This window comes from Dermacentor albipictus, unplaced genomic scaffold (genome assembly GCF_038994185.2).
Source record: "Dermacentor albipictus isolate Rhodes 1998 colony unplaced genomic scaffold, USDA_Dalb.pri_finalv2 scaffold_11, whole genome shotgun sequence".
Taxonomy (NCBI): domain Eukaryota; kingdom Metazoa; phylum Arthropoda; class Arachnida; order Ixodida; family Ixodidae; genus Dermacentor; species Dermacentor albipictus.
In genome coordinates, this window is record NW_027225565.1 from 10,425,274 (window position 1) to 10,449,499 (window position 24,226).

The window sequence follows — 24,226 nt, forward strand, 5'->3', positions numbered from 1 at the left end:
GAACGCTCTCAAAGCCGCATTCACACGACGAAAGGGATGCCTCTCCCCCCCCCCCCCCTTTATTTTATCCTGAGGGCAATCGCGACGTCGCTCGGTGCCGCCAAATCACGCTGCACACGAGGGAGCCGCTGACGAGCTGCTTGCGGCACGATTAGTTGCAGCCCAGCCAGGCCGTAATCGTCCGCGGACCAATTAGGCGATCCGTGTCGTCACGTGAATTCAGCTGAATTGACTCGCGGATTGTGCTTTGCTGATTTCGGTGGCGAACTGCATCGGTGACCCGCTACACTGCGTGGATGCTACTTCACGAATACCTTGTTCAGTGCATTATAGCGTACAGCGAATTGCTACGGGCGGTAAAGACTTGTAAAGACAATTTAGTGTGGGCGTTCATGAAGTTGTCATCTTTGTCTTGCAAATATGCCTTGTACGTATTTCTCGCTACTAGCTAAGTCTCCCTACCTGTCCGCGAAATCTTTGTTGCCGAGCTTCGTGGTTAAGCACCGCAAGTGCAAAATTAATGACCATGTGCACGGCATGTTCGACAGCGCGCGTCTTTGTATCTCTTTGCAGCACTGCGACAGCATCGGACTCGAGAAGGGCGACATGCCGGACGTGAGACTTTCATCATGTGTAATCTGCCGCCAGTCCATAGCCGTAGAAACGTTAGCGCTGTCGAACCCTCGGAATGGGACTCTACAAGAGCTTCCCGCTCTGTGCACGCAAACACCCACACAGCCCTGTGACATGCTTGCCTGTCTGCACATCCTGAATGAATGGCTGGTGGCTATTGGAGTGGAAGTCAAGGAGGTCGCTTTCCGAAAGATCGCCATCGCTGATCGACAAATACTTCTCCGCGGCGGAAACTTCAATTACGAAGATGTTCGTGGTGCGACCCTTGCTTTGCACATTCTTCTGTGTAGGCACCGCTGCGTCTGCGCCGTGGACCTGAAGGTACAGTTAACTGCGAAAACTTTGCATGTGGATCGCAACTCTCCAGAACATTTTGTCGCTGACAGCGTGTCCATTCGAAGAGTGAACGGTGCAGTGCTGTACGCGAGTGTATAGCTTAAAATCCCATCTGTTTTACTTAACATAGGCACCACATTTGAATAATTTTGCAGCGCCATCTATTTCTCGTAGTTAATGGACTAGGATAAGCCGTCGTTGGAGGATGGAACTAAGTTTTAAACAGCTTCGCAGTACCACTTTCCTATGATTGTCGGCAAGCTTGCTAAAGATGCGCGGAAGAAAAGGCAATATAGCGCCGGCGGTTCCTCATAAATAATAACGATAATAATATATTCGCTTCAATTCATACGTGTTCCAGCCTGCATAAGCGTTGCCTCTTGTGTGCGGAGCTGGGCAGCCAGGTTAAGCACATGAAACGGAATGAATCATAGTAGAAAAAGAGAAATAAAATCAACCAAATATGTAGCAATTGCTTGTGCGACGTAAGAACAAACGAACAGTACAAATGATAGCAAATCCTCCACCATGCACGCTTTCGTACACGAAACGAAAACCTTAAGAACATGGCAAATATCAAATTACCTCAGTCTATATTATCGTTCAACCAAGGTCGAAGAAACTTAAGGTCTTTTAATCTGGTAATGCTCGGGAGGGTTCGTAGTTTATTGAAATAATAAGGAACATGGTAGATGCGGGTTCTTTTGCCATAAGTGCTCAAGATGCGGGGTATGACGTACTTCTCCGAATGACATGGAGAGCCCGTACTTTAATGTTTCAGATTTTAAAGGATCTGTGAAAGAAATGCTTGTATAATATGTCAAAGATAAATTGCTTGTGTACAGGTAGCATGTCAAATTGTCCTATACTGGCTCTGGCTGATTTATCATGTTAGTTGGTTCTGTAGGCGAGATTGATTGCAATTCTGTGCACTATGCGCCTTAGTGTGTTTATTTCATTTAAAGATGGGGTCCTGTAAATTGTTACTCCGTATCGTAATATGGATTCTCCCGATCCCTTATATATCATTTTTCTAACCGATGGATCACAAACAGATTGTAGACCATATATAAAAACACACACTAGGCGTAAGTGTTCGGCTAACTCTGCAATTTGGAAGTTCCACGACCGTGTTTTGTCAAATGTGCCACTAAGATATTTAAAATTGGATTTAAGTTCCAAAGGTCGGCATGAACAGCACGTATAGTTCCTCTCATGAAGCTACATATTTGAGAATGTTCCGAACACTTTATATGGGCTATGCAAACAAAGCAGGCAGGTTATTGTAGTATTGGTAAAAATCTGATTAGCGTTTAACCACGCGACAAGCAATTTAAAAATTTTGCAAATCTGCTGCACAACTGATTGATACGCAGTTCATCTTATTTATGGGACCATAATCCTATCGCAACACGTATTTATTCACTTGGATTTCATGAATATACAGCGGGGTTAATTATGTTCACGTGCGTACTAGCCGTACAAGGAACAGGGCGTAAACTGCAGTTAATGCGGTAACTTAGTCGCCTAGATTATAAAACATTGGTCCTTAAGTAGAAGAGCGTAATCGGAAGCAGGCACGAAACGCTGTGGTTGTGCGCGCGAAATCTGGCTCGAGCGTTTCATTTGCTGCGCGCTTTTTGAATCTCTCGTGGTGCTATGAAATAATCGTAGGCATTGCACAATACAGGGCCCCGATGGGCGACGTCAGGCTCTTGTGGTCTTCGGAGAAACAAATTAGCGAGTTTACACAGGGCCTAGAAAATTGAACTATGAGTATTAATACAACATATGGCTGCTCCATATAGATTCGAAAATGCTTCTTACACGAGTCGTTTACGCGCGCTTTTGCGGCCAGAATTCTTGCGGACAAGTAAGATAAGTGCATTCATAATTATGTTCTCTCCATTCATTTTCCTTAATGAATTCGCCACTATAGTGTATATTTATTATAGGTGCCCAAAGACACTTATTAAAAAGACAACTGGACACTTCTAGTGGTTGTGTTCCGAGATATTCATGATTAACTCTCGCATTCTGTATGCTAATTTCGCATTCAGGGACGACAGTATTGAGGCAAGCGAACCAAAGTTTCGACAGGGGGGTTTGTATTCGGTGGGAAAACAACCGCTTTCATTTGAATTTTGTTGCTGTTTCCCTGGCGAACGCAAGTGCCTTTGTCAAAACGTCGGCTCTATCCTGAGACATTCTTTCTCCGACCAGTGGGGATCACTTGTGGAGCAAATACGAGAAATTCTTCTGCTAATATTCCTGATTAATATTACACATACTGAATTTGAGTAAAGAAACAATTTAGCCCTGCGGGAGTATGTAGAGAAAAGATGTTTGTTCCCTCTGCTAGAGAAACTGGCCATACCACGAAAATGAAACATGTATTGTAAGAAGCAGTGGCAGCTTTGTTGCACATTCTCAAATTCAGGCTCCTAAATGGCCAAAGTCATTCATTAATTACACTTTCGTTGGAAGGGCGAAGCCATGACTGCGATAGCAAGCACGCGAGGCCTGTGCTGCTGGGCAGCGTAAATGGCGCAGCGAAGGTCAGCCGGCGGCATCGGTATATCCGACGTGACGGTGAGCGCTTCTGTGGCGAAAATGCATCGTTAGTTCCAGTGATATTGCGCACGCCCATGCAGATAATCAATGGACATACTCAGCACACATCTGTTTTCACATGCATGAAGGCAGTGTGCACGTAGTAAAAGGTTGCAACGCTTGCATGCTTGCCATCATCAAGCGTTTAATCAGTGACCCAAATAAGTCGCGAAGTGCTAGGGATGGTCTCGGTTCTGTGGAAATGCAATATTGTATATGTTGAATTCATGTTCTATATTGTAAAAGACAGCAGGGTTTCCCGAGGGGCCCGTTTTTTTATTAATCATATTATAAGAAGCCAACAAACAGACACCAAGGACAACACAGGGGAAATTATTTGTACTTACTAATTGAAATAAGGAAATTATAAATTACTGGAATTGAAAGTGGATGAAAAACAACTTGCCCCGCAGGTGGGGAACAATCCGTTAGTTCTAATAGTAACACATAAAGACTCCGAAAGTGGATGGGAAGACGACGCCGCGGTAGCTCAGATTTCCTAGGTATACTTTGTGGCGCAAAATACATTTCTGGAAAAGGGACAGAAGAAAGGGAGACAGTGAAGCGCCTGTCCCTTTTCCAGAAATGTATTTTGCGCCACAAAGTATACCTAGGAAATCTAAGCACCAACTTGCCCAAGAAGTCCTTTTGGAACATCTTTCGCGGTAGCTCAATTGGTAGAGCATCGCATGCGAAATGCGAAGGATGTGGGATCATTCCCCCCCCCCCCCCCCCCCCCTGCGGCAAGTTGTTCTTTTATCCACTTTCAGTTACATTAATTTGTAATTTCTTCATTTCAGTTAGTAAGTACAAGTAATTTACCCCGTGTTGTCCTTGGTGTCTTATGTGTTGTATATCTTGTAACATGCTAGCTCAGATCAACCTGTTTGCCTTTCTAACAAATTCTGGCTCAACATTCCTACTGGAACAATAGCCTGAAGTACGTTACACTCCTAAAAAAACTTCTACGAATGCACTTTTTCCTCGGAATGCATTTTTTAATCTTCAGCCCACCACGTACCATAGCCTCCTATTGTGTCTGACGTCCATTTTAGCACTGCTTTGCTGGTAAAGAACTAATCTGAGCTTTAACTGGAAGGAATTATGCCGTGTTAGGCAGATATATACACTTCGAAAACCTCCGCAGACTGCACGTAAGACTGATTTAACCACAATTTGCGCAAACTATAAAGGCTACACCTGTGGCACTTTCGCTACCGCCGGCTAGGGAGGAGGAAAGAGAAAAGAAGGCAGGGAGGTTAACCAGAATAACGTCCGGTTGGCTACCCTACACCGGGGGAATGGGAGAGGGGAAAGCAAAGATCACAGGGAGAGAGAGGAGGGAAGGAAAGAAGGAAATTGCGGCAAGTTCGCTGACGCGTGTGGTTTTACAAAAATTGCCTTAAGAGTCACAGGTGGTCGCACAAACCCGTCGTCCTTAAGAAACACAAAAGTGCCTTCACCGCTTTATGGGCCGACGGGCGATGGGGGCGGTGTTCCAGCAGCACCTGCACAGAAAGCGGCCGATTGTCCAGTTTTTGGAAAGCTTTGGCAAGCTCTTGTCTCTCTACGGCATATCTTGGACAGTGGCACAGCAGGTGGTCGATGTTTTCTTCGGTGCCACAGACCTCGCATGCTGCACTGTCAGTCACTCCAATTAATGTAGAGTAAGCCTTTGTGAAGGCCACTCCTAACCAAAGGCGACAGAGAAGCGTAGCTTCACGTCGAGGAAGTCCGGGTGGAGGTCGGAGCTGCAGGGAGGGGTTTAGTCGATGTAGTCGTGTCAGTCGTAAGTTGTGCGAGTTCCACTCGGTCACTGTGAGGCTACGTGCCAGGTGTCGAAGCTGCCTTGCAGCGTCAGTCCTTGAGAGCGGAATCGGAACGCTGTGCTCTTCTTGATGAGCTGTGCGAGCAGCGTTATCGGCGGAGTCATTTCCACTGATTCCACAGTGGCCAGGTACCCACTGAAAAACGACTTCGTGGCCTTTTCGTGGCCGCCGGCTAAATGAATACTGCGGCAGTGAAGTGCTGTCATGAAAACTTTCTGCATACCATGGCGCAGGCAATCGGAACCAAGTCAGCAAGGCCACTTCGTTATTTGCTGGTTAGATCTACAGTTCTCATAGCTCCAGCATGCGCTGCTGCTCGCTATGAACACGCATGCCCGTTGCCAAATTTCTATCAACAAAAAACGACCTCTTATGGCATTACACTTGCAGGTTCTGCATAATTTACCGCAGTCTACCGTACTTCGATCGCTTTTCTGGAGATCCCTGTGGGCCGAGTCCTGGGTGACTTGCCTCAAGCTGGTCAAATGCGTGCCAAGGAAAGCGTGCATTCCTAGCCTCATCATCACCATAAGTGGCCTGCTGGTGAAGCAGCTGATTCAGCTGACACTACAGGACATTTACCTGGAGGGCACGACAGAGCATATGCGGCATGCCCTCGTGAAAGCCTTCGCCGCTACTCGCACTCTCAAGAAGCTCAGCATCTTCCACATCGGTTACTATACCAAATCACAGGTATTTGCTACTGACTCAAAGTTAGCGATTCTATCTTAATATTGGCGGCGAGGAGTTACGGAGTCGCCATCTATCGGAAGCGCCTCGCTGGCGTAGTATGAGGGATCACGTGGCGCGCTCCTCATTGGTTTTGCTATCAGCGCTCACTGAAAACATCACGCGCGAGCTCTCCCGGACATTTCTTTAAGTACTTTCGAAACGAGAGAAGTTTTTACTGTCTAAGTAATAATCTTGGGCAAACTGAAAGCACAGAATCGTTTACAGACGCTATCTTTTTACCGAATACGTACAGTGAACGCCACTGCGCGCGGTCGCCTTGATGGAGTCGCCCGAAGCGGCTTCTTGCGTGAAAGGTAGGTAAACGTTGAGCGCAAACTATGTGAAATAGGTTCTTATAGTGTTTGTATAACTAAATGGAGCGTAATAGAATGAAGCCTTAATGCGGCGATCGCACAGATTCACAGCAACCGACTGCGCGTCTACATGCTTGTCCCCGCACTGTTTCGCTTTCGCCGCGTGCGCGTTTTCGCACCGTGCCACGAGCTTTAGGCCGCAGAATATGAGCATTTGACAGTATACAAGCAACCATTGTTGCGTGAGCGCTATCAGAGCTGTTCAAAAACAATTTTATTGTAGAGACTGCGACGCCTACGGGGAACTGTGATGTGCCGTCGCGACGATTCAATCTTTTTTTTTTTTCTTCTAAGTTCTTGGACGTTTCAATATTATTTCTCAAGTCAATTGCGTCGCACTGTATGTTTATCGGTGTTCTCTGCATGCGATTTCCCGCTGCTTTTTTGTAATCCAGTGCATTAATTCATAACACAAACATGACCATATGCCATGCTTTCTTTTTAATGTGCTTCTTACCGCTCCCTTTCCACTCCAGTGAACTTGCCAGTATCTATAGCATCGACAACTTCATAGACCAAACCGTCATGACATTAGTCGGGCAGCGGACTCGGGCGAGCGTCTCAGTGTGCGTTTTCCGAACATTCCAGACACGGCGCCGAGCAGAAATCTTCCTCGCGTCTGTCTTGCTGCATACCCGAGTTGTAGCCGATGACTGTTTGCCGGTTTTGTGTTTCGCGAGCCAAGCTTCACGCAGCTTCTTGTCCTGCAGCTACGTGTGAATAAGGCTGACACCGGGCTCCGTTGCGTACGTCCGGCACTGCGGCACCGAGCAGTAGCCTACCATGTTGCGCGCCTTCAAAGTCAGCCACTACCTATTGTAGTGCTTTCAAGCGTTGTAAAGGAGACGCTCGAAGCGGGAAAATCTCGCCACTAAATGAGGACCGCAGCGTACGAGGGAATTTAAACTCTCGTTTTCAGCTCACTTCGGCGCTCCCGAAGCAGCCGACGCGGCCGCTATGTCCACGTGATCCCTCCTAGCACGTCACACCGACGGTAGCACCAGCATTTCCAGTGGTGGAGCTCGAGGCCAATACCCCGCAGAAGCGTCTGCGTCAGCAGGCGTTTGGTGTCTTGCGACACCACGTACCCGAGCACACGAGGGTTGGACCCTCCCGCGTGTAGCCGTGCGCGGCTTAGCCGTGTCCGAAGAAAGGGGGGTCCTGGGGGTTGAGCTGATGCCGGGTGTTCGGACCTTTAAGGCCCCCCGGTGGAGGCAATACACCTCTTTGGCCTCTGCTTGACGTAGACGGCACGTGAAGCAGAGGCCCGGGGGAAATCGGCAGTCACCTCTTCCTGTCTCTCTCCTCAAACCTTCGTCTTTATCTCTCACTTTTTGATCTTTCATGTCTTCTTCTCTCTTCCATTTACTTCCTTCTCCACAGCGGCAAGGGTTAACCTTGTGTGGCTATCCTGCCTTGGGTACACCATATTTGGTTATATTGACGGCGTACGATTGGCGTCGTGCAGGCTTGTATACAAGCTCTGCCGCGTCCCCGCGTTGGGCTCCGTGGTGGGCGGTCGGCGCTGTTGTCGAACGTACACATTTTCCAATGGCAGCGCAAGCCTCTGTTTACGATCGGCGTCTGAAAAGATGCCGCACCGAAGTACCATTCCAATTTTCCTTTCGAAGCAACGCCCCAACATTTCCGAAGTACTATGGAGTGCACAGTGAAAACAACATACCGGTAAGGAAGCTCTCTCCATTCCTGGTAGCGAAGTGTCTGAACGACAAAATCCGACCAACATACAAAGCATCAAAAATGTCTAGCGGGGACCTCCTTCTAGAACAGTGACTGTTTCAGCCCACAGAACATTAATACAAGCAGGGGTGTGATATCGGAGGAAGACTTCATTGGCTTAAGCGACGAGGAACTGCTGGAAGGTTTCCAGGAACAAAGGGTTACCAAAGTACAAAGAATAGTAATCCGCAGAAACGACCAAGAAATCCCCACCACACATGTTATACTCACATTCGGAACAAGCGTAATGCCTACTTCGCTCGATGCAGGTTGTTAAAGTCAATGTGAGACCAAATATCCCAAACCCCAGACGATGTTTCAAGTACCAAAGGTTTGGACATGCTTCACATGCATGCCGAGGACAAACAACTTGTGCTAAATGCAGCTCCAACGAACACCAATCTGAGAATTTCACCTCTTTCGCACATTGTGTTAAGTGCAAAGGAGATCATCCAGCTTATTCGCGGTCCTGCCCTTGCTGGAAAAAAGAAAAGTAATTGCTCTAACTGTAAAAGAAATCTCGTTCTATGCAGCCAGAAAGCGGCTATTGTACCTTCCGCGAAGAAGTTACGCCGATGTGACGCAGATGGGGGCAGCGTCACAGAGGTATGAGGAGTTCTCCGAGACTACGCCTAGTGGTCCCGCAGTGACCCCTCCCGGCACCCCCGTGGAAGCAGCCGGCGCTGCTCCATCCTCTTCCAAGGCCCTGCAAACACCAGTCCCGGAGGGCCTTAAGATCAAGCGAACTCCAAGGCCCGAGACACGTGTCTCGGCGCCAAACTCTCGGTCCTCCAGCGCCTGAGAGCGATGGAGGTCGAAACAAAAACCCCGGTGTCATCGACACCGAAGGACAAGCGCTCTCTCGAGCGCGGTAAGAGGGACAAAATCTCAATAACCACCCAAAATAAGGCTATAATCTAAGGGTTATAGCTCCGTTGTATCTGCCTTCTTCAGATCCATGTCGCCTAACATATTTCTTATGTCCCATTCACTCGTTAATATCATTTTTTACCCTTCAATTTTATAATGGCTTTTATGATCCATTGGAATTGCAGAGGTCTCTTACATAATTTAGGTGACATAAAAGACCTGTTAACTTCTCTCCCGTAGCATTATGCTTACAGGAAACAAAACTAGGTGAAAAGCACAAAAACATTTTAAAAGGCTTCACTGTTGTACGGCGCGACCGTACTCAGGCCAACCGGCTTTCGGGTGGTGTAGCTATTGTTCTACAGAGAGGCATTGTAGCTAGAGAAGCTGCCATTAATACTCACTTAGAAGCCGTTGCAGTCACGGTTTTATCACACAAAACCATTACCATTTGTTCAATGTACATTCCACCACATGCACATTTTACTGTAAGAGATCTGGAGTTAATTTTAAACCAGCTGCATCAAACTTTTTAATAGCGGGTGATTTTAACGCTCATAACATATTATGGGGTAGTAAAACAACTGACACCAGGGGACAAACACTTGAAGATTTTATCCTGACAAACGAAATATGCCTTTTAAACACTGGTGCGGCAACTTACTGCTCCCCAAGCACAGGAGCTATGAGCTGTCTAAATCTGGCGCTGTGCACTCCATCTCTCTTGATTGATTTTAAATGGAGTGTTAACAATCCTTATCGCAGTGATCACATGCCCGGCATTATTAAAATAACATCCTTTCCCTACAGTACCATTAAGATCACCCCGTTGGAAACTCCCTCTGGCAGACTGGCTTCTCTTCAGCGAGAAGGCCAGTCTGGATGACATTTCAGATGATCAAACGATAGACGAAATGAATGAAAAGATTATTGCTTCAATACTTGCTGCAGCAGAACAGACGATCTTGCAATCCTCCGACTTCCTAAGGAAAAAACAAAAACCCTGGTGGACGAGTGCATGTACACAAACTGAAAAAGCACGAAACAAAGCGTGGGGTATCTTTCGGCGATACCCAACACAAGATAACCTCCTGTATTTCAGAAAAGCAAAGGCGAAAGCCGGGCACACGCGTAGGCAAGCCGAAAGACAGTCTTGGCAAACGTGTGTGTCCTCCATCAATAGCTCAATAACATCCAAAAGAATGTGGGATCAGCTTCGTAAGTTTAGAAGCGAGTACGCTCCTTATACGATCCCCATGCTCACCTCCAGGTACACAAACGAATTTAAAAGAACAAGCAGACATATTAGGGCAGCATTTCCATAACATATCAAGCTCACTAAACTATTCTACGGAATTTCAAAAGTATAAACAATCGGGAGAAAAACAAAAGCTTCCGACAACAGGAAGTTCCGAGAGACCATATAATGCCCCCTTAACACTTCCGGAAATCAAGAGTACTCACTACTGGCAAAAATAAAACAGCGCCAGGTCCGGACGGAATACATTACACAATGCTCGCACACCTATCTCCGAAAGCAGTTAAGACATTGCTCAGCTTTTTCAACATAATCTGGGAAACAGGAAAAATGCCGAATGAGTAGAAAAAAGCCATTATAATCCCTTTCTTGAAAGCTGGAAAGCATCCTACAACAGCTACCAGCTACCGACCTATAGCACTCACAAGCTGCCTTGCCAAGTCCTATGAATACATTATAAACTTCAGATTGGCATACGTCCTCGAAACTGAGAACCTGCTCGATTATCATAAGTGTGGGTACAAGAAAGGCTGCTCTACAACAGATCATCTAGTTCGGCTAGCACACGAGGTACGTGCGGCCTTTCCACACAAACAATATTGTCTCACTGTTTTCTTTGATTTAGAAAAGGCGTACGACACAACGTGGAAGTATGGTATTTTAAGGGATTTAGCGGATTTAGGGATCCGTGGTAGAATGCTTAAATGTCTCACTGATTTCATGTCCGATCGAACATTTCAAGTGCGTTTAGGAACGGTGCTGTCCCACGTATTTATTCAAGAAAACGGTGTACCTCAGGGATGCGTATGAAGCGCAACATTGTTTGTCGTGGAAATCAACTCGCTCAATATTGTAATTCCATCCTCTGTAATGCATTCTTTATATGTGGATGATCTACAAATTGCATGTCGTGCATCGAACATGGCAACCTGCGAACGACAAATTCAAATTACGCTAAACAAACTAACGCACTGGGCATCCGAAAACTGCTTTCGCTTCTCAAGTGAAAAAACTCTTAGTGTTGTCTTTACACAAAAGAGGCCTACAACCAGATCCAATTCTTAAACTACAGGAAGCCACACTACCGCTAAAACAAGAACACAAGTTTCTGGGAGTTCTGTTTGATAAAAAGTTGAGCTTTGTCGCACACATCAATAGTATTAAAATCAAAGCGAACAATGCACTTAACATTCTAAAAATCCTCTCCCGGAAACGGTGGCGCTCTGACCGTAAATGCCTGCTACACATCTACCGCACTTTGGTGCGTAGCATATTAGACTACGGTAGCATTACATATGGTTCAGCCAGACTATCTTACGTCCGACGATTTGATCCAGTCCATAACCTAGGACTACGACTGGCATGCTGTGCTTACAGAACATCACCTATGCAGAGCTTACATGTTGAATGTAATGAGCCTCCTTTACAGCATCGCATAGCGCTACTAACTTTTTTCTACATACTCAGAATCCGATCCTCACCACAACACACATGCTACAACATCGTCACACAGTGCAGCTCACGCTTACATTATACATATAAACCAAACATGATTAGGCCGCTTATCTTGCGATACGAGGAATACTGTCGGGATTATGACATCCCTCGGGAAGTCCTCCAGGTTGCCAGAAAGCCAGAACGTTTACCCCCGTGGTGTGATTTCATAGCGTTATGTGATTGTACACTAACACATTTAAAGAAAAGACACACCACATCAACACATTATACAAGAATTCCGCGCTCTTCAAGACAAGTATATAAACTACATAGAGTTTTATACTGATGGCTCTAAAACGGAAAAACACGTGGGTGCAGGGGCCGTAGCAGAAGAGTGGGAAACAAGTATTCGATTACCTCAGCATGCCTCTGTGTACACAGCCGAAGTGTACGCAATATGGACGGTAGTTCAAAAGATCATTGCTGACAAACTTGAAAACACTGTCATATACACAGATTCATTAAGCGTATACTGAAGGCTCTACACATAAAATCCCAAAGTGAACCCTTGTTAGGCGATATTTTGAATGCATTATGGCAGATCAATTAAGTTTTGCTGGGTACCAAGCCATGTTGGAATATTGGGTAACGAAGCAGCGGATAGATGCGCATCAATGGCAGCGTACAATCGATACACTGAGACGGAGGTTTTTACACAGCCTGTATAATTTGCACACTCCATTACACCCTTCCCTATTACTAGCAGATGACCCCCTAGTGCCATTTACGAACCTGTTCGACTTTTTAGAGAAAACTGGTTATTTACACCAACTATAATGTAATGCAGGTTTACCTGCTCTAACGTCCCGTTTCATTTTGTCTTGCGACTGGCGCAGCATGGCCTTAGTTGCCTTTGTGCCATTAAACCCAAACTATCTTAATATAGAAGTCAGTCCTTGAAACAGAAAACTTGTGGTGGTATAACAATAGGCACGAATCGAGGATTCAAAAGAAAGGCGGTAACAGGAAGGAACATGCAACCTGCACGAGGCTTTTAGCTTCGAGTGAAGCTTCGTAAGCACGTGCCTCACATACCTAACTGTCAAACACAAATAAGCATGACACGTTTTACAACCCCTGCAGAGAGCTTTAAGGTATGAAGGTGTCTGGTGAAAATAATAAATTTACGGTCATGTTTGTATAAATGTACACATTATTTTACCCGTGAACATAACATTTGGTGACTGGCTCGCGCTCTGTTTCAGGGCATAAGCGAGGAAGATATGCTCATTGACCAAGCCATACTTCACAGCGCTGCAGACAGCGCAAATTTGACCAGCTTTACCTTTGCCGTCTGCCATCCCCAGAGCAGCTGCATGGCGAGCATCAGACGGTTGCTCGAAAACACTACTACCCTAACCGATCTCGCTATTACCCACTGGGCGCTCCACGATATAGCATTCAGCGTGAAGCAAATCATAGGTGCACTTGCAGCTAACCGTACCCTAACCAGCCTTACCCTGAGAGACCTTAACTTGAGCCCACTGGAAAAGGAAAAGCTGGCTGAGCTCCTCAACTCCAGCAGCAGACTACAGTATGTAGCCTTCTTGGACTGCAAAACGAGCCTGGAAGAAGCTTCCACTTCCCAGGTAGGTGGTTATGGTATACAAACCAGCGAAAGCGTTTACGAAACAAGTGCTTAAACGAAGCAGTGCAGCTAGCGACTTATAATTGAAAGCAGCAGTGGCACGACTTCCGTAGTTAGCCCTTGCTGACCTGAAAGACGTTTAATTCACACGACGGGACGGATCGCCGGTTTAGTCCTATGATGACAATGACGGGGTAGAAATGCAACGAATCGTGTCGCTACAGCTTGTCTACGGCTTTTTTGTATGTGGTGTGTTACGATGGCACACAGCTACGTCGTACTCATTCGCTGGCTTGATAGGTTATTCCGTCCCATTGTGCGAGTTACGCTCAAGTCGCGTGCTTGTTTCAGTGCGTCCAGAGACCGTAAGGCAGATTCCGGACGTTTTACATCTAATGTTTATCGCGTTATACGTGGGGAGTATAATTAATTAGCGCAGAGAATACCCAGTTGGTTTCTTCAATCATAGTACTTGTGCAGTCCTAGGAAGTAAAGAAAAACTTCGGCGCATACATGGATACGTCGTTTATGAGGAAACAATGTGCTTGAACACTTTTAAAGTACTCAGATGTGGAACGTAACCTGTGCACGCGGGTATCGTGTCCTTTCTGTCTCGTCGGTGAGTGCTTGGCATTGTTAACGCGGGACAGGAAAGCCTGGCTCCTCTGGCATTTAAAGACAGGCGCTGCTCGTCCCCTTCCGTAGCTGCTGCTAGCACCTACTCAGCGATCCTTACGTTAGTTACAGAAATCCTAATCCACAGTGCTTTATTGGAATGGAATCACGCAAGCTTTTATTTGCCCTTCTACACAAGCGTAGACGACAGCAGACGTGGGCCGATGTGTTAAGGGGCCTTTCGGTTGTTTCGGATACATTTATAGCACGACGCCACTTTGGGGACGTGCGCAGTCACACTCGACGTAAAAATGCACTGTCGTTCCACTTTAACAAAACACTGTTTTATGCATTGAAGCAAAAGTAACGAACGCCCATGTATCTCGTCCCATCTTTGGGAAATCTCTAAATTGTGTCATCCTGAAAACGAACTTTAAGTGGATACGTCTTGCAAACTCACCGGCTACAATTCATAAATTGAAATATGTATCATGAAGTAAATAATTGGGAACCTAATTAACTATAGTGAATCCGTTGAATATTGCTTTGTTTCTCGGGGTAGTAATGTCTGCCTCTTCAAAAATACAGCTCAAGGGCAATAATTACACTATGTACCCCAAGCGACTTCCGAAAATTCCGTAAAATTTAAAAATGATGGCCCCGTATATACGCACCAATGTTCGTTCCTGCTCGCTTCATATAGTTGTAAGGTTTGGATTCCCGATGAATAATACAACTTGAAGGAATTTTTTTTCTTCATGGACATCGTGGTTTCAGTAGAATATGTTCTATTGCCAATTTAATCTCTTCTCATTGGTTTCACTCTGATCTCTTTTCTGATCAATCAGCGAGCTGAATTCTGGTTATCCTTTCTGATGCTGTGTCAATACTCGAATTTCATCGGCAATCAGTGCACAGAGTTCAAATCGTTGTCGAGGCAGCCATTAATTTTTGACCGATGTTTCACGCTACTCAGAGCCTGGCACCTTTCTTAAAAAGCAAGGTAAATTCTAACATACTCCATTCGACAAGGTGCTAGATTTAGTATCCAGTTACCGAAGCTTAAGTTCTCTTGCAATTTTTCTGCCCTCTTCAGCAACATTAAAGTGAGCAGTGAGTTCTTGTGTAGGTATGAATTAATAAGAAAAGCTCACGAGAAACACTACCGCCTCTTCGTGGATTCAAGATGGACATTAAGCTGACACTTAGAACTCCACTTCGTGGAAGCAGTGAGTTTACCTTTTGCTCCAGAAGTTTTACGGAGTATTGTTGCTTCTACAGAACAGCGTAGAGCTGTGCACTGAGCGTTTGCCCAAGTTCTCTGCTTTTGTTTGCACTTCAATACCGTGAGTTCGTAGCGCTAAGGTGAGTACTTTCAGAGAAGCTTTTTATTAGATTCACGTATACGTATATTAGCACATATGCTGTAAGAATGTCCGCAGAGTGTCAATGACTTGCTTACATGAAAAGTTATATTCAGTGAAATTAGATCTGAAAACTTCCTTAGTTCGGACAACGCAATATGCCCCGTGAAGCCATGTTGTCGAAGCGAGTTATGTAGTTGGCTTCACAGGAGGATGCGCAGCGACTAAAGCTATCCTTCTATATATACATGACTCTGCAAAAGGAGCCGCGACCACATGTACACGCCCTTGTCAAGGCCCTGGAGAAGACAAAGTCCCTCGAGCAGCTGGTCCTGAACTGGAGCTTCTCGCTTCAAGAGATTCGTTATCTTGCACGGGCGGTTCGTGGCAAGATGCTGGAATTGCACTTGCTGAAGCTCTCCCTGGACCAACCGGAACCTTTTCTTCGAACCCTTGACGGTGCCCCCGGAAGCTGCAAAGTCGTATTCGGAGAGTGAGTGCATTAAATGAAATTCATCGGTGCACTATCGGGTTTACATTAACTGAATAGATGTGCCGACTTCATAGCGGCGCAATGTTTTCGTAATGTTTGCAGACGTGCTCCTCATATCGCATCAAACTTCTGTCGCAGTGAAAAAAAAAAAAAGCTGTGGTGAGCCATCCTAGCTTAACTGAAGTCTTCGATGTATATTCGGAGCTTGTGTGTGTTGGTATTCTATATGTCGGTTTGCTCAAGAAATTGTATTAACATATAATTAACGGCTTATGTTTTTATTCAACAACTGAAGACGGACGTAAATGGAGAGACGCCGTAATTTATCAAATCGTGGAGTTTAACGTCCCGAAATTGCACATTGGTTTAAGAGGGACACCGTAGCCATGCGCTGCACAATGATTTGGATCACCCTGGGTTATGTAACGTGCACCTGATGCACGGCACACGATCGAACGTTTATGCATTGTTCCATCGTGCATCTTTCCAGCGGAATGCGGCCGCTGCAGCAGAGACTGAGCCCGTGACCTCCAGCTCAGCAGCGAAACGCGACAGCCACTATGCTGCCGCGGAGCTTTCGATTGAGCAGCGTCCGCAAAAAAGTGCTCACACACACTAGAAGCCCCGATTCAGACCTCGAGCAACTTCACTGCTCACTACGACGGAAACGATCGCGCCTCTATGACCTCGCCGCATTTCTATCAGCCTGCCGCATTCGAGCCGTGCATGTGTCGTTCTGATTCACCTGAGTACAGGATCTCCGATTCGATTGCCAGCAGTGGAGGCTGCATTCTGGTGCGAGCCAAGGGCAAAAACGCAGCCTACGTACCATGCTTTGAATGGACCCAACTTGTTTAAACAATCTAAAGCCCGCTACTACGACACCTCGCAACTCGTAAGATGCTTTGGGTCGCCAAACTCTGTAAATCAATTATCGACGTCTCAGAGACGTATAGCATGAACTTTCTTGGTTCTTTCAGCCACGTCCCTACGTCACACATGCGGTGCCGGCGGCACGTCCACTTAAATTCTTTTTTTTTCACTCCATATTTACCAGCTTGCTGTGCAAATATACTATTAACGACATTGGCCACTTTTAACGATAGCCGGCGAGTCTTTATTATCACTAAATATAGTAGTCTATAGTTCTTTGATAGCACATCTGCGTAGTTCACGTTAAAATTATATCCACACTTTAATGTAGTTACGCCATGATAGCTGTAATATTGCACCTTCTATAGTTTAAAAACTTATCTAGATACATCATTTCATACAGCTAGCATTCAACACCACAGATGTGGCACACGCGGACCCACCGCGGTTGCTTAGTGGTTATGGTGTTGAACTGTTAAGCACAAGGTCGCCGGATCGAATCCTGGCCACGGCGGCCGCATTTTGATGGGGGTGAAATATTAAGACACGTGTACTTAGATTTAGGGCACGTTACTGAACCCCAGCTGGTCCGAATTTCCTCAGTCCCGCACTACGGCGTGCCTCATAAGAAAGTGGGTTTGGCACGTAAAACCCCATATTGAACTTTCAGTGTGGCACGAGGCACTGTATAGTTAGAGTTCGCGCTCACCACTGCACTGTCTTAAGCCCTTACCACTCGCATAAGTGCCCACAGAAGATATTCTGTGTGTTAGTTTTTTTTTCTTTAAGCTGTAACTTATCACCTAGATGTTCGGTGATTGGAACTGTTCGCAATGAATAAATATCTTGCAATGGATGGTTGTCCTCATCAGGTACCAAAAAAATTGGTTAATGAATGCTAGAAGCTTCAGATTATGCATGCCTGCCTTGATGACAAAACGTAAACTCCTCTAGACGACGTGCTTAAGTTCGACTTAGTACCCCATTTGCGTATTCTTGCGGGTGGAAAGTTGCATCCAGCGTTCAGGCGGGCTGTTTAAAATAAACTGCAGTAACTGCGACTCTGCTGGGCGCCGCTTAAATTAAAAAAAAAAAAAGAACTGAAAGAGAACGTCAATGACATGAAAAGGAGTACCGCTGCCAATGCACTTGCTGAACGCGGCGTAGCTTATTTATATTTCTTTTAACTTTTATTTATTTATTTATTCGAATACCTTCAGGACCCATAGGGCGTTACAGAAGGAAGTAATAATACATAAAAAAACAATGCAAATATCAGGTAACATATTCAATTCCATTTTAGTCACTGGGATCTGTAATGCAATCAACAGGGGCAAGTAATTAGTTTTTACAAGTTTGAGGAACAAAGGAATGAGTGTTGGTTAGTATGACAATGAGTAAGAAACACTTTATGACGATGGTCGATAGATGATATGAATGAAGGATGGGAAAGTAATTGCTTAAGATGAGGGTTATGGTAGTAAATCTTATGAAATAGAGACGTGGTAATTTTCTGCGTGAGGAAAGGGACGGAAGCCGAAACGCTGTTTTCAAAGACGAAACATTGGAAAGACAGCAGTAGTTCGAAAAAAAGCGTGCGCTAAGATTTTCTACAGCTTCAAGGTGATTAATGACTTTCAGTAAATAGATCCCACACAGCTGATGCATATTCTAGTTTGGAACGAACGAAAGCTTACAGAGAAGGAGCTTAAGGGAAGAGTCCATTGAAACAAAACAGCGCAGGTACCCAACCATGCGGTTAGCATTACCAAAAACACAATGTGTGGTTGCCAAAACAGGTTAGAGTTAATGTGGACCCCTAAGTATCTGTAAGCAGTCACTTCTTAGAGAGCGGAAGCATTTTACACTTACAAGTGTTAGTGGAAAGTTTACCATAAATTCTCATTCGCTTGCACTTCATCGTGTTGAGTTTCATTTTCTATGTGTTACACGAATCGGGATATTGATACACATAATCGTGAGACTGGGGCCGCAGGCTTCCGTAATTGCAAAGCAAAGCAACTTGATTTTGTGGCAGTATCTGCAGTATAGGACTAATGCGTGCTACTGAAAAAAAAAAGCTGGATTGCAGCGATAGCAACGTTGTACATGCACACTAAAGAATGCCTAGGTCGGGCACCTAGGCGCATAAAAGTGAAGTTAAGCTCATCATTTTAAGGAGTTTTCGTTTTGTCCACTGGTATTCCGTATCAAAGCCGAAACCTCTAAAACTCATTAAGAACACTTTCTTGGTCGGCGGCTTTCTTTTTTCCTTTTTTCTCACATGGGCGTACATATCTTGCACTGCGCGTTGCTTATATTGTTCTCGTGCCGACGTCGACGGCAGCACTTCAATACGCCAGGCTTTTCATCTCGGTTGCAGGTGCACTTTCCCTGAAGGACCGTTTCTTCCCATGATTCACACGATGCAAGAAGTTCCGGCCGAGCAACCGCTGTGCTTCTACACTATCTACAATATTTCGCTTAACAGCTTGTGTCGGGTGGTGGCCGGCGACGGTGGTGACCACATCAGATCTCTTGAGCTACGTCCTTGCGCAAACCTCTGCCCTGAAATGAGACGCGACCTGGCTTTGTACTTGGCCTCTACGCGACGACTACGGAGGCTCCAACTGGAAATCGAGAACGCTCCAGAATTATTGGCCGCTGTTTTCCACGGCCTATCTCAGAACAGCAGCATTGAGGATCTCCTCATATATGGTAAGTCAGGACACGGAAGTTTGACATCATTAAGACAATTCTGGCTTTTCCGGTAATTCTGCGGGATCTGAGTATATACACCACGGGCTACATTACGGAGAAACATACGATATTTAATGTACTGGTTCCATAAAATAAAGGATTGTATAATCGACTGCGCCATCTTCAGTTCATTGTATTTCATGCGGCATTAACAATAGCAGGGGCGCTCGAATATTCGTCATTTTCGAATAATGAATCCAATAAATCACTATTCCTAAATGTAACGATTTTTTGGGTACCTCTCGATCGAATATTTCAGTACGTCAACTGCACCCAAGTATACATAAAGTCGAAGCAAAGCACAGTAAATTTTTACCTCCGTGGGCATAGTAAAGACATAAAACATGAGAACTTGCGTAAGAGAGTAGACTACCTCACTTAGGTAGCCATACTTAAAAGGCAATACAACGATCATTCACACTCTGTGCATGCGATGACAGTTTGCTCCTAATGCTCGATTTGTACTTTAACTACACAACGCTTCATAACGTATTGTGTAATGACAGATGCTTTCTAGCTCTAAAATTACCGGGATGTGGACATAGCTTTAAATTAATCGGGATAACGGATACACATTTGAAAACTATTCGAAAAGCATTCGATTCACTTCTGGCACTATTAAAGTCGTATTCGATTAGGTCTCAAAAATTGCTATTTGCACACCCCTGAGCAATAGGTATCCACAAGAACGAGTACTCTTTCGTAATTTGGATTGGAATGGACAAACTTTATTTATGCCTGCAGTTGGGCGCTCGCGCGCCCCGACGAGGGCCTACGTCATCCTCGAAGTCGCCGGTACTTGGCGCGGGTCTCCGCTCTCCGTTGCCGGCTCGCTGGGTCCGTGCCTTTGGAGCGCCTCGATGACCTGCTGGACGGCCCAGAGCTGATCGTCTCGGTCGTAGCTCTTCGCGGCTGCCTCGAGCCGCGGTGGGAGTGTTCTTGATTTAGCGTCTTCTGGATGTTCAATGCAGTCCCACAAGATGTGCGTGTAGTCTGCGGTCTCCCTCCGGCAGACTCTGCTCATATATGTCGGATATGTCTCGGGGTACATGCGATTCATCAGTTTCGGGCTCGGTAGCGATCCGGTCTGGAGTTGTCTCAGTACTACCGCCTCCGCTCGACTCAGTCTCGGGTGCGGGGGTGGGAAAGTCCTGCGAGCCAGGCGGTAGGCCTTCGTGATTTCATTGTAATCCGTCATGCGGTCCTTGGTTCCGAACCAGGTCGGACGGGCTGTCGCCGGGGCGCGGTTGGCTAGCTCTCGCGCCGTGGCGTGTGCCCTCTCATTATGGTTCTCATTGCGTTCCGACACGTCGCCAGCGTGAGCCGGGAACCACTTGAGTCGTACTTTTCGTTCTTCTAGTTTTACCGCTCGCAGTACGCGCTCAGCCTCCCTGCAGATTTGCCCTTTGGCGAAGTTTCGCACCGCCTGTCTTGAGTCATTCAGCACCGTGTGGCAGTCTGCGTCGTGGCCAGGGCGATGGCTACCTCCTCCGCTTGTTCCGCTCCGGCGCTTCTCACGCTCGCTGCCGTCCTCGTGGCGCCGGTTGACGCTGTTAGGTTTCGCCTACGACGCGCGGTATAGCCGGCGCGGATGCAACGGACGCCGGGGCTTCGTTCAAAGCGGCGGACATTTTGGCCCGTTCAGCGCTGGCGCAACGCCTCCCCGCCAAGCGCGTCCAGGCATGTTTCAATGCCTCGTGTCTTGGTGTGTGCGTGCGTGTGTGTGTGTGTGTGTGTGTGCATGTTGGTGCCCACGCTTGTCAAAGCGCGGCAGCCGGGGAGAGGAGCTCCCCAAACTGTGAAGCGAGGAGGTCTGTCCGGCGCCGGCCCGGCGGATGCGTCACCTTCTAGTCTCAACGTGTCCGCGCGGCGCCGTCACGTGGGCTTTATCCCGAGCCGTTCCTTGTCCTCGACTCCGAGAGTATAAAAGCAGCTGCCCCCGGACGCCAAGAGAGAGGCTCCGAATTCTTCCGTCGAGTAGCGTGCTCTCCCGTCTCTCCACTTCGGTCGACCTGACCGGCCGCTCTTTTGCGATGCTAGAATAAAGTTGTTCTGTTAGCAGTCGGCTCATATGCTTTGCCAGGACCTTCGGATGCTTTCAGTTGTGCCCCAGGCCGCCAGGCCAACGCTACCCTTGGGGCTTGTGACCCAGTTGCAACAACGCCTCTATGACGACCGCTGCGAAAGCGTTCCGTTTTTATTTGGCCGCGTCCACGTACCGCGCGTGTTCGTCGTTGGCATGCTGGTCGATGAGAGCCTTGGCCCCCGCCACTCTTCTTCCCTTGTTGAACTCGGGATTCATGTTCTTCGGTATGGGGTCGATTCTGGTCTGGCGTCGGACCTCTTCGGGTTCGGGGAGCTTCATCTCCACCTCGTTCGAGCGTCTAATTCCCAGATCGTCCAGTATCTTCCTCCCGTCTTTGGTCATGGACAGCCGCTCCAGTTGAGAGCTCCGTTGCGCTTCGGCTATTTCTTCGAGCGTATTGTGTTGCCCGAGTTGTAACACGCGAGTCGTGCTTGTGGACTCGAACAGGCCCAGCGCCGTCTTGTAAGCTCTTCTGATGAGCACGTTGATTTTGTTTCGTTCGTGTTGCAGCCATCTGTGGTAGGCTGCAACGTACGCGACGTGGCTGATGACGAAGGATTGGATGAGCCTAATTAGGCTCTCCTCTCTCATGCCAGCCTTTCGGGAAGTGACTCGTTTGAGGAGTCGAATCGCGTTGGCTGCTTTTGCCTTGAGACGGGTGATGGTTTCGCCGTTTCTTCCGTGCTTTTCGATGACCATGCCTAGGATCCTAATTTTGCCGACCTCGGGGATCACGTTTCCGGATTTGGTGACGATTCTGATTTTTTCGTTTTCGCGTTGTCTGGTCTTGCCTCTGCTGTTTTTGGTAGGTGGGAGTATGAGAAGCTCCGCTTTGCTCGGCGAACATCCAAGTCCGGTGCCTTCCAGCTGGTCTTCTATTGCGTCGACGGCGGCTTGCAGCGCGCCCTCGATGTGGGCGTCGCTGCCACCGGTCACCCATATAGTGATGTCGTCCGCGTAGATGGTGTGCCTGGCGTCTTCGATGCGCCCGAGCTTTTCGGTCACTCCGATCATTACCAGGTTGAACAGCATCGGCAAAATGACCGATACCTGCGGTGTGCCGGTGCTCCCGAGCTTCTTCTCTTGTCTGTAGGTCGCCTGCTCGTAGCTCGACGGTACTGCCCGTGAGGAAGTCCTTGATGTAGTTGTAGGATCTGTCACCCATGTTGAGCTTAGAGGCTTGTGACAGAATCGCCGAGTGTTTCACATTATCGAAGGCGCTCTGCAGGTCGAGCCCTAGGATTGCTTTGGCGGCAGCGCCCGCGACATCGTCAATGATTTGGTATTTGAGCTGCAGCATCGCGTCCTGCGTGCTGAGGTGCTGTCTGAAGCCGATCAAAGTTGCCGGGTACAGCCCTTCTCGTTCCAGGTAGTCTTGCCACCTGTTGAGCAGGACGTGCTCCAGCACCTTGCCCACGCAGGACGTGAGCGTGATGGGCCGGAGGTTATCCGTGTCCGGTGGCTTCCCCGGCTTGGGGATCAGGATGGTCTTGGCTGTCTTCCACAGCTTTGGCAGCGCGCCCGCTCTTCAGCACTTGTTGTAGTATTTTGCGAGCTTTTCAATCGAGCCGTCATCGAGGTTCTTGAGCGCCTTGTTCGTGACGAGGTCCGGGCCGGCTGCCGACCGGCTGTTGAGGTAGTGCAGGGCCGCGCGTGTCGTCGTCGTCACGATCGAGCTTCGCGTTAGGCAGGCCGCTGTACGGCGCGTGTTGTTCGGTAGGTGTAGTCGGCAGGTATTTGTCGTTAATGTGCCTGGTGACTTCGTCGACGCCGTGTGCTGAGACCACCCGATGTATGAGCCTGGCGAGTCTGTCCCTTTGGTGCAACTTGGTCTTGGTTTCGTCGAGCAGGTGCCGCAGTAGGTTTTACGTCTTCCCGCTATACATCTGCCCGTCTGCCGCGTTGCAGATCTCGTTCCACTGTTGCGTGCAGAGAGCGCGGCAGTGATCCTTGATCGCTCGGTTCAGCTCCGCCATCTTCTTTCTCAGTCTGCGGTTAAGCCGTTGTTTCTTCCAGCGATTGAGTATCGGCTGTCTAGCCTCGATGAGATGCGCAAGCCGGCTGTCTACATTGTCGATTTCCGCGCCCGTTTCAATCTCTTTGGTCGCGTCGCGTACGCTCTTGGTGATTTCGGCCGTCTACGAGTCGATGTCTTCGATCTCGTCGTCACCACCGCTCTTCTGGCTTCTGGCGTCTCGAAAGGCATCCCAGTCTATCCATCTGTGTGTTTTGATACTCTTTCGTAAGAATGCGCATTCGACATCACGCTGTTCTCCTAGTGCACGACTGTATTGCGGATGGCTAGCATTAACGTCACCGTGGCCGCCATCTTGGCGTGCTAGTACACCGACAAGCTACATAAACAGGAAGCGTGACAGCACGAGAAGCGCATCTCACGCCAAGTGACAAATCGATAAGTGATTCGGTGGTCACCACCAAAAAGCAAAATGTACGCGTGATACTACGGTGCACGGGCGTAATCGTGGCCGCCATGTTTTCGTTCTAGCTTGGTGAGAAGCTGCGTGTGTGACCTTACGTGAAAACTATATATACCTATTATACTCA

General features: G+C 47.4%; 1 protein-coding gene across 6 annotated transcripts in view; it reads left to right on the forward strand.

The window, feature by feature from the left end:
- Positions 1-24,226, forward strand: part of LOC139051385 (uncharacterized) — a 101,136-nt gene that overhangs the window by 38,822 nt on the left and 38,088 nt on the right. For 4 of the 6 annotated variants that reach the window (XM_070528401.1, XM_070528402.1, XM_070528405.1 and 1 more), the window contains exons 2-6: positions 574-954; positions 5,802-6,104; positions 13,088-13,471; positions 15,713-15,942; positions 19,199-19,533. In XM_070528401.1, the coding sequence (XP_070384502.1) occupies positions 607-954; positions 5,802-6,104; positions 13,088-13,471; positions 15,713-15,942; positions 19,199-19,533 (1,600 nt within the window). In that variant the 5' untranslated portion in view covers positions 574-606. The remainder of the gene's footprint in view (positions 1-573; positions 955-5,801; positions 6,105-13,087; positions 13,472-15,712; positions 15,943-19,198; positions 19,534-24,226) is intronic. The other 2 variants (XM_070528403.1, XM_070528404.1) reach the window with 2 other exon arrangements.